Source organism: Anabrus simplex, chromosome X (genome assembly GCF_040414725.1).
Source record: "Anabrus simplex isolate iqAnaSimp1 chromosome X, ASM4041472v1, whole genome shotgun sequence".
Taxonomy (NCBI): domain Eukaryota; kingdom Metazoa; phylum Arthropoda; class Insecta; order Orthoptera; family Tettigoniidae; genus Anabrus; species Anabrus simplex.
The window spans coordinates 12949530-12968016 of record NC_090279.1 but is presented as its reverse complement, the minus strand read 5'-3'; the positions used below and the strand labels follow the sequence as shown (position 1 = coordinate 12968016).

At 41.3% G+C, this 18487-nt stretch overlaps 1 protein-coding gene across 1 annotated transcript; it reads left to right on the top strand.

Moving 5' to 3' along the window:
* Nucleotides 1–1194: 1194 nt before the first annotated feature.
* Nucleotides 1195–4121, top strand: LOC137503104 (uncharacterized). The gene is made up of 4 exons (XM_068230557.1): nucleotides 1195–1331; nucleotides 1433–1564; nucleotides 2821–3032; nucleotides 3122–4121. Exons 1-4 carry the CDS (start codon nucleotides 1262–1264, stop codon nucleotides 3188–3190), a joined length of 483 nt encoding a protein of 160 aa, XP_068086658.1. The 5' UTR covers nucleotides 1195–1261; the 3' UTR covers nucleotides 3191–4121.
* Nucleotides 4122–18487: the final 14366 nt, after the last annotated feature.

Sequence of the window (18487 nt, the reverse complement as noted above, 5' to 3'; positions counted from 1 at the left end):
CATACAGTTTAGGGACCCTACTTGCCGATACGACGTCTTACTGTTACCGTTAATCTGGCACGTTGGCAACGTTCAGTCACTGTTCTAGCGTGAATTGTGTGTTGCCACCGCATTGCCTCTAAAGTCACTAGCGATACATTTGCGAGAATATTTAAAGCATATTTTCTTTTTCTGTGGGATTGTAAATCTATTTGGCTAATACCAGGTACGTAGAATTGTGGCATGTTCGGATAATGCATTTAATAACATAGTTTGTGTGAAATGATGAGCACATCATTTTATTAATTACGTTCCTATTTCGTCCCATACTTATACGAACAGAATTCGATTGGGATGTCTAAGAAGGAAGAAAAATCTGCAAAAACTCCTCCGAAAAGGAAACCAAGGTTACGTCCTTTACAAGCTTCAGGTCAAGAAATGCTTGTACATTGCTACGAGCAATTGAAACAGGAAGACGACGAAGAAGGTATCAGTCGTAGTGATACGAAGCTAATGGCAAGAGTTTCATTATTAACTGGGGTAAGTGTTCGTTTTTATCTTGTTTCTATGATAAGTTTCTGGCATAATGACAATCAGTTGAAAAGGAGCAGTATTTCATTCTGAACCTAACCTAACCTAACCTGATCATGTAGGCCTAGGCCTATACCGGTACCATGTCTTGTGTCGACTTCGATACGGTTCGTAGACTTAACCTTTGTGTATTCATGTTGACTTATGGTATATGTGTATGTAATATATTTCTGTGTGTGTATTCTTACAGTGTAGTTTCGGTTTAGTCCGAAAAGTAATAGGAAATTTCAAGAAGGGAGTTGAATTTTCTACACCAGGTAAACGCCGAAAGCGTGAACATCCAGTGACCGGCATAGACAGTTTTTCTAAGGAAGCGATAGCAAGGTTTATTTATGATAAATTACATAAAGGTAAGGTGACTTCATAAGGAATCTATTGCAACATTATTTATAGAAATTGGCACGCAGGTGAGATAAGCTCCCAGAAATGTTTTGTGCATGTATTGTCATACAGCTCTTTTGAGTCCCTTGTAACTCTCTTTTTTCTTCCCACAGGAGAAGTCGTAACTGTAAGAAAGGTTTTCGACCACATGAAAGCAAATTATGACACTTATTTGTACAAGGGCTCCGAAACATCATTAAGAAGAATTTTGAAGGCCATGGGGTTTGTGTGGAGTAAAGGTGATCCCTATGCGTATGTTAGAGAAAATGAAGACATTTGTTTTAAGAGATCCTGTTTTCTGAGGGAATACATGCGTAATAAGGACAGTGAGAAACCAAAACCTGTTGTTTTCTTGGATGAGACTTGGATTTTTATGAATGGTGAATATATATGTTATATATTACATTTTATATTTAAAAAATCTTGGAATAATTTATCTTCATCAGATGTCTTTGGTTTCAATTGTGCATTTGTCTTTCAGGGTCACCCACATACTCCTGGAATAAACCACACAAATCTGGACATGATGTTCAAGGAGTAATTCGTCGACCTGTGTCTGAGGGAGGAAGACTGGTTATTGTTCATGCTGGAACGAAGGATGGCTTTGTACCTGGTATGTTCTTAATTTATTTTACTTCATTTTATTGTAGTGAGGTGATCTCTCTTTACATAGTTATGAGGGTATTTAGGGTTTGTAGTACGGATGCAGGGGGGGGCACATAAGTCTCTGATAAGACCCCAACTTAAGTACAGTTCCTGTGTATGAGACCCTCACTGGGATTACTTGGTTTGAGAATTGGAAAAGTTCAAAAGACAGAAGCACGATTTGTTGTGGGTGATTTCTGACAAAAGAGTAGCGTTACAAAAATTTTGTCGGGTTTGGGCTGGGAAGACTTGGGTGAAAGGAGACAAGTTGCTGGACTAAGTGGTATATTCCGAGCTGTCGGTGGATAGGTGGTGTGGAATGACATTGGTAGACGAATACGTTTCAGTGGTATTTTAAAAGTAGGTAAGATCACAGTACAGTGCTAAAGTTGATGAAAAGTGGGGCAAATATTTGTTTTTTTTTAAGAAGGGAGTTAGGGATTGGAATAATTTACCAAGGGAGATGTTCAATAAATTTCCAAATTCTTTGCAATTATTGCAGAAAATACTAGGCCTATCCCTGAAACTACATCTTCTGTCCTAAGTGCAGATCAGTGGTGACTGATTGATTGAAATTGACTGGCACTAGGTCGGAAGTGGCATTATAACTTACCGCTCATTGAGCTCTGTACGTGGTTTTTGATTTTGACTTCTCCACTGTTATTAAAAAGACTTGCAGGTATTCACTTTAGGCCAATGATTAACCTTAGAGAGGTATTTCAATCAAAACTTACTCAGTGTATTTTCATATAATATTACTGGATATTTGTATCAGTAAATTACTTGTATTGTAGGCCTATTTATTATGTTTATTCTGCATTCGACAATCTCCACCTGAATCAGTGCTTGATACCTGACTGTTGAACACCTTCCAAGCTTCTTATTTCTTACTGCCTGATATAGGTTCAGTGTTCGCAGCAATTACATTTGTTCTAAGGTATTGAAATGGGTGTTTATACTTATATCTTTTATGCAAGTGATCGTGGACTTCTAATCCAGATATAGGCCTACTAATGGAGATACATTCATGAGAGATGTTACGATAAAGTAGTGTAAGTAGTAATTAATTGACTTCATCATCAGGTGACTTTGCTACACAGTAGTTGGTTTTACTTAAAATCAGACAGCTTTTTGTATCATTCAACAGAAATCACATTTTTTATTAATAGGCCTATACTTTTTTTAGAACAAATAACTTCATACTAAAACTTAAAATTCTTACAGGTGCTGATTTGATATTTGCTACAAACTTGAAGAGAAATCAGGATTACCATGGTGCTATGAACAGTGAGAAATTTCAGATGTGGGTGAAGACGCAATTAATCGTAGGATTAAGAAATATAGGACCCTGTGTTATTGTAATGGATAATGCACCATATCACTGTAAGCTTGTTGAGCATCAACCAACAACGAAATGGAGGAAGGATCAATTAGTGGTAATTATACTTAATTGAATATTTCCTTCTACTGAATGATGTTTAATGATGTTACAGAAATTAATTTTTATTTTTCCTTTAATTTACAGTCATGGTTAAGAAGGCCAGCGCCTCGACCGTTTGAGCCACTCAGCCAGGTGTGGAGGCTAGAGAGCTGAGTTTAAGTAATTGTCGAACATCAACTAGTTATAAAGATACTGATTGATTAAACTAATACAGTAATTAGAATAACCTAATTGACTACCTACTTACAACCTAGGTACTTTGGAATTGTGTTCTATCTTTTTAACACTGCAAATAAATCCATGTATTGTTTAAAACTCCCTGTAAGAAGAGGACAGTGGATGCGAATAGGTATTATTTTCAAATGAGCTGAGCTCGAGAGTCCATTATAGCATACGATTTTTTCAGTGTACCATGACTCTGTATGTATTGCTTCAGAGGAAGTTCGGCTCCCCGCCAATGTCCAGTGTACCGATAATGAACCATGTGTGTGTTATGTCTCACTGATCCATGACTGCGTACGATTCTTTCAGTGTGCCATGATTCACTGTGGCTCACTGCAGCGAAAGCTCGACTCCCCGCCAGTGTCCAGTGTGCCTATAAGGAGCCGTGTGTGTCGTGTGGCTCACTGAGCCGTGATTGTGCATGATTTGTGTGCCATGAGCTTGCCGTTCCTGTGAATCGATTCACTCGGACACTGAATGAATCGATACACTGCTTCGAATCAAGCACTCAGTAGCCTACACTAGTAGAGGTACATAGTACATTACCATTAAGATAGATAGCATTGCAAAGTAATTTGTCTTTACCATAATAACAATAATAATAATAATAATAATAATAATAATCGTATGGCCTCAGCTACCATGTGCAGACATTTCAAGTTGACGCCATCTGGCTGTCTGCTCGTCAATTTTGACGTTCCGTTATACTCTAGGCCCACTAGATGGCAGACCGAGTAAACCGAAACTCTCTTGGGCGTCTGTGGCTGAGATTTAATGAATTTTGTCGGGTAAACACCAAATGCGTCACCAGAGATCTTTTACATGCCGACATCGTACGACATGAAGTGTCGAATGGACTTTTTTCTGCCCTTCAAAAATCCGACTACCTCTGCCGGGTTTGAACCCGCTATATTGGGATTCGGAGGCCGTCACTCTACCACTGATCCACAGAGGCAGCTGTCTTTACCATGAAATACATCGTCGTCGTACATGACTGAATTACTATCAATATATCTTAGAGAAACTGTAATGTACATGAAACCGAAATTGAGTTAATTTCCACGATACATTCTTCCTATATAAAGGAGACCATGTAGCTTATCCACCTTCATTTCAGCCACATAAATATTCAGCAAAAATTGCAAAATCACATTAAAGGACAAATACAATTTTTTAAGTAGAAATAGTCTGGAACATAGATTAGTGAGGTTGGACATCCTGCGCGTCATCATTCAGGAGTCGCTGTTGAACATACTGTACTTGTCAAAACTAGTAAGTTTCTATTTTACACAATAATAGTGAAATGTTGATGAAGACGACATACACCCAGCCCCCGTGCCAGAGAAATTAACCAACGGTGGTTCAAATTCCCCACCCTGTCGAGAATCAAACCCACACCCTGTGACCAAAGGCCAGCACGCTAACCATTTAGCCATGGGGCCAGACAATAATAGTGAAAAAGCATGTTCACTGCAGCTATTGTTGACAGGATATTTCTTCTCTTTAAAGAACAATGAGTACCACGAATTAATATCCTGTTTTGTTGATTCCTGTAAACTTTGTATGTACGGTTTTGGTTCGCCAGTTCCTAGCGTATCTACTGAATGAAAACTTTGTAGACCAATGGATTCAGTTTTATGTTTATTGCCTTCAGTCGTCACGACAGTTTTTTCAATGACAACAGTCGCTCAATTACAAATCCTGTCAAACCTAACCTAACCCTGCGACAATCAGTGGTTTTCGATGGATCACTACCTAACCGGTCATTATAATTTGTTTTCGGTGGATCACAACCAAACCTGTCCCTATCAGTGGTTTTCGGAAGAATACAGTGGTTTTGTCACAAGTCAATACAGACTCTTGAATCAATGTGTGAAAATGGGAAAGTGTAGAAAACCCTCTTCAGGAATGCCAATCTCTAAGTCCATAGTCTTTTCAGCGTTGTCACACAGCTGAAATTCACTTTAGAAGTAATTGTAAAAAGTCGTATATAGGCTCTACAGATACATAGTACATTACCAATTCCATCTCGATTGCTATGATACGCACACTGCATAGCGGTTTTGCTCTATAGATAAATCATATTATAGTGAAAAAAAATTTGTTTAAAAAAAAAATCTGTCTGGCATGAAGGTCCAGAAGGAAAATACTTTCATTGAATTCTTATTTATGTGCTCACCACCCTAGTAGGTTTAAATAAACCTTATAAATACGTTGTAAGACCCATTCTCGAATATGGATCTGCATGTTGGTTTAATAAATTCCCTAGAGAAAGTTCAAAGAAGAGCGATGCGTTTCATAACTGGGAATAGAAGGAATACCATTAATTGGGAAAGTCTTGAATCTAGAAGAACTAGAGCTCGCCTGTGTGGTCTTTATAAGAGCTATACGGGAAGGGCTGCTTGGAGTTGTATTAGGAATAGGTTATAACCTCCCTCATTGTATCACTATTTGCAGCGATAGCCAGGAAGCGTTAAAAGCACTATGTGCAGTTAAAACAACATCAAAAATGGTATGGGAATGCCAAAGGATGTTAGATCAGCTGTGTGAATTTAGCTCAGTTACCCTATTACGGGTCCCTGGGCACACAGGTATCAGTGGAAATGAAGAAGCTGACAAACTAGCGAAACAAGGCTCAAAAGGTCCTTTTATAGGACCAGAGCCCTTCCTGGGAGTGTCACTCCGAAGCGTGAAACTGGTAATATCCCAGTGGACAAACCAGTCTCACTTAAGACATTTGGAAGAGGTTAACTATAGCAAGGCAGGCACGTGAACTTATCAAAGGGCCTAGCCAAAGTTATAAAAAGGTCCTGATAAATTTGAATAGGACCAGAATGCGAATGGTAGTTGGACTGTTGACAGGCCACAATACCTTACAGAGACACCTACACATCATGAAAATCAGTCAGGATCCGATGTGTAGAAGATGCGGTAGGGAGGAGGAGACCTCCGCGCATGTGTTATGTCAGTGTGAGGCTCTTGCAAGCACTAGACATCGATACCTTGGCTCACATTTCGTGAGCCTGGAAGACATCAGGAATGCCAACATCCGGGCACTGGTATCCTTTATAGGAGCACTAGGTCTGGACTAGGCAAACCCGTTTAAGGGACACAAAGGGTCTTCACAGACCTACGTGTGGAGCCCTGCGAAGGCAGGGTTCACCCATTCTTTATCTATCTATCTATCTAACCTCCCTCATACTTATCGAGAAATTATCATAAGCATAAAATTAGGGCCAGAAACCAGCATACGGATGTATTGGAAATAATTAAATTGTGTATGAAACTGTACATGATGCTGGATTTAGAATGACTAGTAGTATTTCTTGTAATATTTTTTTCCATGGAATTCCTTTTTGTACTTGAGTTGTTGTAGTTGTTGGGTAGTATGATTTAACTTTATTATCACTTGTAGTGTTAAGCTAGTAGTATTATTATTTATTATTATTTAGCGTATGGCTTATACAGACATAATCAGTAATATACATATATACATATTTACAGCTGAGAAACAAAGCAACTTGTGCTTCACAATTGAATGTCTAATTCTTTGATCCAGCGTGCAGCATCCGGAGTTAGCAGCAGGAAGTCATCCTCATCACCGTGATAGGCTCGAATCCTACATTCCCTGACGATATGACGAACAGTCTGGTGTGGAGCTCCGCAGTCACAGTCTGGGTTAGGTAGCTTTTTCCACTTATGGAGAGCGGCTCTGCACCGACCATGTCCTGTTCTGATTCTATTCAGGGCAGTCCAGGTCTTGCGTGGTAGGTGGGATCCACTTGGAAGTCTGGGACCTGAGAAGAAGGTATGAAGGCGCACATCCGTTGCTGCTTCCCATCTACTTTTCCACTCATCAAGAGATTTAAAATCTTTAGCATCCATGTTAGAGGCATCACGCAGAGTTGGATGGCGTGATTTTAGTCTGTTAAGATTCAGAAGTGGCAGGTCACTATTCACGGGTAGACTAGGATTTCTTGAGATCTTGTGAAATTCCTTCATAAGGGCATTAGATCGGCGTAGATCAGGTGGCATTATACCAGTTAGCAGTGGAAGCCAATGAACTGGAGTAGATGTGATTGCGCCAGATATGATGCGCATTGTGGTATTAAGCTGGGTGTCAACAAGCCTTGTATGATGACTGTTCATCCAAACAGGTGCACAATACTCGGCACTTGAATACACCAAACCCAGGACTGAAGATCGCAAAGTGGTTGCTGAAGATCCCCAAGTAGTTCCACACAGTTTATGAAGGATGTTATTTCGAGACTTCAACTTTTGTGCTAAGTTCAGGAGGTGTTGTTTGAAGGATAGTGTACGGTCCAAGATGACACCAAGGTATTTTGGGTTCCAGTTATGATGAAGAATTCTCCCTCTGAAACTAACATTCAGTTTCACGTTCGCCAAACGATTATTTAAATGAAAGCAGGACACTTCTGTTTTGCTCGCACTGGGTTGGAGTCTCCAGATTTTGAAGTAGTCTTCCAGAAAAGACAGGTCTTTGGTCAGAATCTCTTCAGTCGTCTCCATTACCTGATCTTGTACAGCTAGAGCCAAGTCGTCGGCATAGCAGAATTTTCTGGATGAAGTGTCAGGAAGGTCAGAGAGATATAAGTTGAACAATAATGGTGAGAGAACTGATCCTTGGGGCAATCCGTTGTTCAGCTTCCTCTCCTTGCTTATCTTGCATCCAGTGATTACTTGGAACTTCCGATCACTTAACATGTTGTTAATCAGTTGAGCCATCTTTCTGCATGGTATGATACGAAGAAATTTGTAGATAAGGCCTTCCCTCCATACAGTGTCAAAGGCAGCAGTAAGATCAACAAATGCTACAGATGTTTTCAGCTTCATTTGATATCCTGCCTCAATGAAGGATGTAAGAGACAATACTTGGTCACAGCAGCTACGTCCTGGTCTGAAGCCTGCCTGTTCAACTGGAATATGCTCTAGGATTGCGCTACTTAATCTGTTATATATCAACTTTTCAAAAAGTTTGTAGCAGCAGCTAAGAAGGGCAATGGGTCGATAGCTTTCTACCTTGTTGCTGGGTTTGCCAGGTTTCAGAATAGAAATTATCTTTGCCTTCTTGAACTCCAGTGGAAGTTGACCAGTCAGTAGGATGTCAGTAAAGAACTCTGCCAACCATTTCTTAGCATATCCTCCCAAATGAATAAGAAATTCTGGATGGATGCCATCGAAACCAGGTGACTTAAAAGGTTTGAGGTCCTAGTAGTAAGTTCAATCTATAGTATTGTAATTTGTAGTGTTAAGTACTGGAAATACTTAAGTTGTGTGTGAATATGTATATAATGACACTGGATTTAGAAAGTTTAATTAGTAGTATTTCTTGCTTGTTGTAATGTTGTTGTTGTTGTTGTTGTAGGGTAATTACGGTTTAACTTCACTTTATTATCACTTATAATGTTAAGCTAGTAGTAAGGTCAACCTATAATATTGTAAGCCAAATTGTTAAGCACTGTAAATACTTAAGTTGTGTGTGAATTTGTATATGATGTTGCTCGATTTAGAATATTAAACTAGCAGTAATTCTTGTTATATTTTTCTTCCATATATCTGCTTCTTGTACTCTTGTTGTTTGTTTGTTTGTTTGTTTCTTTGTTGTAGTTGGGTAATTATGTTAACTTTATTATCACATTACTGTAAGTGACCGTTGCCACCGGGGTATTTCCCATTTGCAATTTATTAATAATAATAATAATAATAATGAGTGACAGAGGTTTAACGTAATTTGGAAGGAATGTTTTGCGTATGATAAATGAGTACCAGTTAACTATTGGGGGCAAAGGCGGTCATGCGTTGAGCTAACCACTCCACCCCACCCCACCAAGTGCCAACGTCATGGATAGTGGAAGCCTTCACCTTCCCCCTTTCCAATGGCTTTCATGGTTTGTACGGAGATGACTTTGCTTTTTGCTTTTTAAATATTAGTATTCATGTTTATTATGTTTGTTTATTCATACCCCTGCTTTGTAATTCAGTGACCATGGAATGGCTCTAAATGTTGTAAATTATATTTATATTTACTTGTATTTATTTCCTTTTTCCTTATTGCACACGTTTGTTGTTGTTATTGTTATTACTACTACATATCGCTTAACATGTAAATAAACTAATATTTAATGCAGTAAATAATGCTTATCTCTTCGGATTCATTTCTTCGTTGCGTATTCGTTTTGCTATGACAACATGACTTCTTTATGATATAAATAAATATAAAATAAAAGTATTTCTTCCCAAACATATTTGTTATACGTGCACCAATCAGAGAACCAACTAGGGAAGTACCTCTTACTAAGGTGCATAATGTTTTTGCATACATGTATAATTGAAGAATTGAAGATCCATATACAGGTAAGTGGGTCGCCCATGTGGTAGGCCTATTACGCGTCATAGGAAACTGAGTGAACTGGCTGTGCAGTTTGATCACATTGCTGTTAGCTTGGTTTCAGGAGATGGTGATGTATTCGAACCCCACAGTTGGCAGGTCTGAAGTTTTTTTTTTGCCCGTCATTTTCATTTCAGGCTAGTGCTGTGTCTGTACGCTTATTTACATCTTAAATCCTAGCCCTCTTTCCTATCCAATTCTTGCATCACAACCTGTCTTCATGTGATTTAAGCCAATATATATGTAAAAATCTGGTAATGTTGTAAGCTTGAGATACACCAACTTGTAAGCTGAAAATATGTTTAAAATGCCAAATGCCGAAAACCGTAAAAGTTCTTAGTGGGATGTAAAGCTGTTAGCATTATTATTAAAAGGAAGGACATATGTCTTATGTGGTAAGTCCTTGAACTTGCAGAAACCGCAATGAATTATTCAATCTATATTCCCTCCCCCCTTTCTTTAAGAATGCAGTTATAGTAATGCATACATCAGAATCAGAATAAAGGCAGGAAATGTTTAACATTATTTTAAGCGAGTGAAGGAGAGAATGTATGACTAGCTCATGTTGGCGGATTCGAGTTCGGCAGTATTTGAAAGTGCTCAAATACTCCAGCCTCATGTCTAGATCTACTGGTACATAAAGAACTCTTGCGGGACGAAATACTGGCACCTCGGTGTATGTGAAAACGATAGAAGTAGATAGTAGAACTAATATTCAATTCTGCAGTGAGCTTGAAGCTGACCTAATTTCCGTTCACGTAGCTTGGCACATTAGTATTCCTATATGTTTCCTGATAACCGTGAAGATATAACCAGCCTACAGGCTGAAAATATGCCCAATCTCTCTCCTTAGGCTACGGGTTACCGGTATTGAAGAGAGAAGGAAATGTTCGCGCAAAAGAAAGGGAAGTCATTGGACTTTCGAAAATCACACTGCAAAGACTTATTAAACAAATTGCATCGTTTAGCACGCCCCTATTTTCAAGAATATGGTTATAGTACGCCTACTGCATATCAAAATAAAGACAGATATATGTAACATTAATTTGAGTGAGAAAGGGTGTTTATTTCCTAAATTTCTCATTGAGCGTGGAAACCGACTTAATTATGAATATCTTGATTTATTTCATCTTAACTTTTATCATTTACTAGGGTAGGGAAACATTTATTATCGGTGTTTACATTGAGGTTAGTTTGTTTGGTTATGTCTGGTGATTTTAATATGTAACCAGGCAGGTTGGCAGCAGTGATCAGCCATTACAAAATAGAGAAAAGAAGAGCATCGGGCGGCGATATTTACTTTCTGGGGTATTTCGTTACGTGGCTATTACTATACTTCTGTATAGCTTGCCAGCCAGTTTCGAATACTTTCGGTGCGCGATCGAATCTCGCGACGAACTTCCAAAGCCCGAAGTATTACGCATAAAAATTGTCGAAGAAAGTGACGCGAGGAGCAGTGATCGGAACAACATGGTGCAAAACTGTATGACTGCTGAACGAAAATACAAGAACAAGAATTATAGGAAGCCCACAAGCAAAGTCGATAAAGGCGAAAAAGGAGGATCCACATCTCTTCGTTGTTATCGTTGTAAAAAGACAGGTCATAAGGCGAAGGAGTGCAAATCGAGTAAAAACGATCATGACAATGCTCACAAGGCCGAAGGAAGTACCTCGCTATGTATTACATCAGAACTGAACTCGTGCAAGTTCGTGACGGACCGTGACGCATCGACAGCGGCTGTACATCGCACATGTGTAAAACTCTGGACTATTTTTCGCAAGTAGAATCAAATGTCTCTGACGATTTAAAGTTAGCGAACAGTTCTACAACGAAAATAAGTGCAAAAGGTGTTGTGACAATGTCAATGAACCTTGATGGTTGAGATAAAAGTTTCGACCTATGCGATACATTGTACGTACCCGATCTGCGTACTAATCTACTCTCAGTCGGGAAGATCGTAGACAGGGGTCACCGCGTAGTGTTTGACAAGACATCCGCTCGAGTTACAGATGCGAACGATAGTACCTAATTCAGTACACATAGAAAAGACGGACTTTATTACGTTAAAGGGTCGTACACCGAAGAACAGGGAAAAATTGCCCGAGAAGATGCCCGCAAAGCGTCTATTATGGACTGGCACATTCGATTGGGACATCTAACCATAACGGATCTACGTCAGGCAGTGAAGAATAAAAGGATAGATGGAATCGAAGTCATCGACACTGTAGAGGATTTTGAATGTGAGATCTGTCTCCAAGGGAAGATGACACGTACCCCTTTTCCGAAGAAGTCCGATAGGAGAATGGAACCAGGGGAATTGATTCATTCCGATATTTGCGGCCCTATCAGGGTTTCCTCGAATGGAAATGCACGATACTTCGTCACATTCGTCGACAATGCGACTGGATGGTGCGAAGTGAAGTTTCTTCGTCAGAAAAATGAAGTCGTTAATGAGTTTCAGGACTTCAGAAAACGTCTGGAAACACAGAAAAACGCGAAGATAAAGATTTTGCAGTCTGATAATGGTACGGAATACGTAAATTCCCAATTCGACGCATTGTTGAAAAGCTGCGGGATCCTACGAGGCCTGACGATTCCGCGTAACCCGGAAGAAAATGGAGTAGCGGAAAGGAAAAACCGTACCCTCGTCGAGATGGCCAGATGTTTATTAATGCAGTCCGGACTTCCTCCTTCGATCTGGGCAGAGGCTGTTTCAACAGCGAATTACAGTACATTAGGAACAGATGTTCTACAAGTAAACTGGGTGGACGAACTCCTTACGAAGCCTGGACTGGAAAGGTTCCAAATGTTAGTAAATTCGAAAAATTTGGATGTGAAACCTACTGCCTAAATCGATCGCCGAACATAGGAAAATTCGACCCTCAAGGAAGAAAGGGCATATTCCTCGGTTGTGCAGAGCAATCCAAAGGTTTCAGAATTTCGATACCACAGGAACGAAAAGTGGAAATCTCACGTGATGTCAAGTTTCTGAAAGGAGACAGAAAAGAGCAAAAATACGATCTTGATATTTTCCCAAGTCAGCGCCCAAATGTAGAGCACTTTGATGAAGATCATCCCAGGATAGAGCCAGAGCAGGTTGATCCTTTCATCAATGTAAACATCACTCCTAGAGACACAGAACGTACAGAAAGCACCAAAGATCCGGATGGTTCTGAAGAAGAATTTATTGGTTTTGAAAATGAACCAGAACGAGAAATACGACAATCTCGACGTGCTCCAGGAAGGCCAAAAATTATCCGTTCGGGAACACGAAGCAGACCTCGTAAGCTTTACCAGGAACGCGATGGAGGACAAATTGATTTGGTATGTCTGGCTGAGGTTCCAATTCAGATGGCATTTTCAGGTCCAGAGAAAAATGAGTGGATGCTGGCCATGGCAGATGAATTTGTCTCTATTCTAAGAAACAAGACCTGGGATCTTGTAGACCGCCCAGAAAATAGGACGACGATTGGAAGTCGTGTAGTCCTTAGGAATAAGTACGGAGCAAATAGTGAGATCACAAGAAGGAAGGCTAGAGTCGTGGCCAGGGGGCTTTCCCAGAGGCCAGGTATAGATTATACTAAAATATTCGCACCAGTAGCACGACTCAGCTCAAGACGAATGGTTATTGCACTCGCTGCTCATCACGGAATGTATGTCCGACAATTCGACGTAGCAACTGCAAACTTAAATGGAATTGTTGAAGAGGAAATCTTTATGGAAGTACCAAAGTACACCAGAGAAATACTCAAATTCATCATACAGGAAAGTAATGCAACATCCGAGATCATAGCTGAAACCAAGGAACTACTGAAGGATAAGCACTGGAAGTGCTTAGAGTTTCTGGGTGTCAGAGGACCGAAACGTTGAAGCTGGTTCAGCCTTCGAGAGGGGGTGTTGAGAATATTTATATATATTCATATGACTCTGGCTGAGCCACCATCAAGTAGCGCCACCTACACACTACGGTTTCTTTGTCCATTCTGACACGTCATGATTGTAATCTCCATGTCTATTGTTTCACTGCATCCATCCTGTGATTTACGTATGTAATAAATAGTGTCATTTTAGTATAAACCGTGCTGAAATTATTAATTTCCGATTCATCGTGCCCTTTCAACAATCAATTTAGTCGGTCGGTCGGTCGGTCGGTCGGTCGGTCGGTCGGTCGGTCGGTCGGTCGGTCGGTCGGTCGGTCGGTCGGTCGGTCGGTCGGTCGGTCGGTCGGTTGGTTGGTTGGTTGGTTGGTTGGTTGGTTGGTTGGTTGGTTGGTTGGTTGGTTGGTTGGTTGGTTGGTTGGTTGGTTGGTTGGTTGGTTGGTTGGTTGGTTGGTTGGTTGGTTGGTTGGTTGGTTGGTTGGTTGGTTGGTTGGTTGGTTGGTTGGTTGGTTGGTTGGTTGGTTGGTTGGTTGGTTGGTTGGTTGGTTGGTTGGTTGGTTGGTTGGTTGGTTGGTTGGTTGGTTGGTTGGTTGGTTGGTTGGTTGGTTGGTTGGTTGGTTGGTTGGTTGGTTGGTTGGTTGGTTGGTTGGTTGGTTGGTTGGTTGGTTGGTTGGTTGGTTGGTTGGTTGGTTGGTTGGTTGGTTGGTTGGTTGGTTGGTTGGTTGGTTGGTTGGTTGGTTGGTTGGTTGGTTGGTTGGTTGGTTGGTTGGTTGGTTGGTTGGTTGGTTGGTTGGTTGGTTGGTTGGTTGGTTGGTTGGTTGGTTGGTTGGTTGGTTGGTTGGTTGGTTGGTTGGTTGGTTGGTTGGTTGGTTGGTTGGTTGGTTGGTTGGTTGGTTGGTTGGTTGGTTGGTTGGTTGGTTGGTTGGTTGGTTGGTTGGTTGGTTGGTTGGTTGGTTGGTTGGTTGGTTGGTTGGTTGGTTGGTTGGTTGGTTGGTTGGTTGGTTGGTTGGTTGGTTGGTTGGTTGGTTGGTTGGTTGGTTGGTTGGTTGGTTGGTTGGTTGGTTGGTTGGTTGGTTGGTTGGTTGGTTGGTTGGTTGGTTGGTTGGTTGGTTGGTTGGTTGGTTGGTTGGTTGGTTGGTTGGTTGGTTGGTTGGTTGGTTGGTTGGTTGGTTGGTTGGTTGGTTGGTTGGTTGGTTGGTTGGTTGGTTGGTTGGTTGGTTGGTTGGTTGGTTGGTTGGTTGGTTGGTTGGTTGGTTGGTTGGTTGGTTGGTTGGTTGGTTGGTTGGTTGGTTGGTTGGTTGGTTGGTTGGTTGGTTGGTTGGTTGGTTGGTTGGTTGGTTGGTTGGTTGGTTGGTTGGTTGGTTGGTTGGTTGGTTGGTTGGTTGGTTGGTTGGTTGGTTGGTTGGTTGGTTGGTTGGTTGGTTGGTTGGTTGGTTGGTTGGTTGGTTGGTTGGTTGGTTGGTTGGTTGGTTGGTTGGTTGGTTGGTTGGTTGGTTGGTTGGTTGGTTGGTTGGTTGGTTGGTTGGTTGGTTGGTTGGTTGGTTGGTTGGTTGGTTGGTTGGTTGGTTGGTTGGTTGGTTGGTTGGTTGGTTGGTTGGTTGGTTGGTTGGTTGGTTGGTTGGTTGGTTGGTTGGTTGGTTGGTTGGTTGGTTGGTTGGTTGGTTGGTTGGTTGGTTGGTTGGTTGGTTGGTTGGTTGGTTGGTTGGTTGGTTGGTTGGTTGGTTGGTTGGTTGGTTGGTTGGTTGGTTGGTTGGTTGGTTGGTTGGTTGGTTGGTTGGTTGGTTGGTTGGTTGGTTGGTTGGTTGGTTGGTTGGTTGGTTGGTTGGTTGGTTGGTTGGTTGGTTGGTTGGTTGGTTGGTTGGTTGGTTGGTTGGTTGGTTGGTTGGTTGGTTGGTTGGTTGGTTGGTTGGTTGGTTGGTTGGTTGGTTGGTTGGTTGGTTGGTTGGTTGGTTGGTTGGTTGGTTGGTTGGTTGGTTGGTTGGTTGGTTGGTTGGTTGGTTGGTTGGTTGGTTGGTTGGTTGGTTGGTTGGTTGGTTGGTTGGTTGGTTGGTTGGTTGGTTGGTTGGTTGGTTGGTTGGTTGGTTGGTTGGTTGGTTGGTTGGTTGGTTGGTTGGTTGGTTGGTTGGTTGGTTGGTTGGTTGGTTGGTTGGTTGGTTGGTTGGTTGGTTGGTTGGTTGGTTGGTTGGTTGGTTGGTTGGTTGGTTGGTTGGTTGGTTGGTTGGTTGGTTGGTTGGTTGGTTGGTTGGTTGGTTGGTTGGTTGGTTGGTTGGTTGGTTGGTTGGTTGGTTGGTTGGTTGGTTGGTTGGTTGGTTGGTTGGTTGGTTGGTTGGTTGGTTGGTTGGTTGGTTGGTTGGTTGGTTGGTTGGTTGGTTGGTTGGTTGGTTGGTTGGTTGGTTGGTTGGTTGGTTGGTTGGTTGGTTGGTTGGTTGGTTGGTTGGTTGGTTGGTTGGTTGGTTGGTTGGTTGGTTGGTTGGTTGGTTGGTTGGTTGGTTGGTTGGTTGGTTGGTTGGTTGGTTGGTTGGTTGGTTGGTTGGTTGGTTGGTTGGTTGGTTGGTTGGTTGGTTGGTTGGTTGGTTGGTTGGTTGGTTGGTTGGTTGGTTGGTTGGTTGGTTGGTTGGTTGGTTGGTTGGTTGGTTGGTTGGTTGGTTGGTTGGTTGGTTGGTTGGTTGGTTGGTTGGTTGGTTGGTTGGTTGGTTGGTTGGTTGGTTGGTTGGTTGGTTGGTTGGTTGGTTGGTTGGTTGGTTGGTTGGTTGGTTGGTTGGTTGGTTGGTTGGTTGGTTGGTTGGTTGGTTGGTTGGTTGGTTGGTTGGTTGGTTGGTTGGTTGGTTGGTTGGTTGGTTGGTTGGTTGGTTGGTTGGTTGGTTGGTTGGTTGGTTGGTTGGTTGGTTGGTTGGTTGGTTGGTTGGTTGGTTGGTTGGTTGGTTGGTTGGTTGGTTGGTTGGTTGGTTGGTTGGTTGGTTGGTTGGTTGGTTGGTTGGTTGGTTGGTTGGTTGGTTGGTTGGTTGGTTGGTTGGTTGGTTGGTTGGTTGGTTGGTTTATTGAATAATCTTTAATTGGGAAAATAACCTGTTGATGATAAATAAATCTAAGTCCAATGTTGTGAGATGGTGGTAAATGGGATGGAAAGATAAGATAAAGTCCTGTCAGTTGTAATTAGTGTGTTGATGATATGATGGTTCCTCCACTGTAAGTATCTAGGTGTGAATGACCTTCACTGGGGTAATCATATTAAAGAGGTTGTTAGGAAAGGTTACAGATCTCTTCGCATGATTATAAGAGTGTTTAGTGGTCGTAGTAAGGATGTAAAGGAGAGGGCAGTTAGAGTATGGCTCCACACCGGGACTACTTGATGTGAGAACTGGAAAACATCCGAGAGAAAGCAGCACGATTTGTTCTGGGTGGTTGGCGACAAAGGATTCTTCTTCTTCTTCTTCTTCTTCTTCTTCTTCTTCTTCTTCTTTATGCCTTGCCCAGTCTCTCGGACGTTGGCGATCGGTATGGGGACAGTGTTCTTTCATCTTCAGCAACGCGGTGGAGTTGTACGACGGTTCGTATTCCAGCCCCGTCTGGAATGTTCTTGAGACATGACGTTCATTTTCTGCCTACTCTTCACTTTCTTTCGATTTTGCCCTTTAAAATGAGGTGTAATACTGCACAGCCTATGTTCCACCACGTAACACATGCCACAAGTACGCAAGTTCTCTTTAGAGTTTGCTCTCTGTAATATTTGTTCTTTAGAGACGTGCTCTATCTAGGAGACTCGTAGCATTCGTCTATGAAACGACATTTCTAGAGCTCCCAGCCTTTTTAAGGTGGTTATTTTTAAAGTCCAAGCTTCAACTCCATAAACCAAAATTAACCAAACATAACATTTAACCATGCGCTGTCTCAGATTTAAGTTTAATCCGTCATCACACATTAAAGCCTTCATTTTCGTGAATGCTGATCTTGTCATTTCTGTACGGGTTTTAATTTCGAGATCTGGGTCTAAATCATCTGATATCCAACAACCGAGGTACCGGTATTTAAATTTGTCAACTTGTTGGGCTTTCAGCTTCGAGCTCTTCCTCGACTGAAAACCATTAATTTAGTTTTCTTAGCGTTGATTTTGAACCCCATTTCTTCTCCAAGTATATTAACTTGTCTAAGTACAATTGTAGGCTTTCAATACTATGCAAGAAATACTGTGTCATCTGCATATCTGAGTGTGCATATTAGTTCTCCCTTGACCTTAATTCCCAATTCTGTATCTGTTACAGCCTTAAATGCAGCTCTCGAGTAGATATTGAATAATAACAGGGACAAAACAGAGCCTTGTCGAACCCCTCGCCTAATTTCCATATAGTCTGATGTATCACCATCAATCTTCACCACACCTCTTTGATTCCAGTACATGTTTTCCATTACTCTTATATCTTTACTGTCAATTCCAGTTTGTAAGAGTATTCTGATTAGCTCATCCTGTTTTATTCTATCAAATGCAAATACATATTTCTGATGGTCCGAACATTCTTGGAGAAGTGTTATTAATCCAAATAAAGCACCACGAGTTCCATAACAATTTATAAATCCAAACAGGGTATATTCTATCTGGTCTTCACATTTCTATTTTATTCGGGCGAGTATAATTCTCAGGAAGGATTTCTACAAATGGCTCATTGAGCTTACAAGACGATATTCGTTGCATTTTTTAGAAGTTGATTGTTTTGCCAGGGGAATGAAAGTAGAATAGGAAGAGTAGTGTTGCAAACTTTGGGCTGGGAAGACTTGGGAGTAAGGAGAAGAGATGTTCGACTGTGTGGTATGATCCGGGCTGTGACTGGTGAGACATTAGCAGACGAATAAGCTTGGACGGAGGGAAGCTAATATGAAGATGAAGTTGGAATTCAAGAGGACATTATAAGACGAGAAGCAAGGGATTCAAGAAGAAGCAATTCATA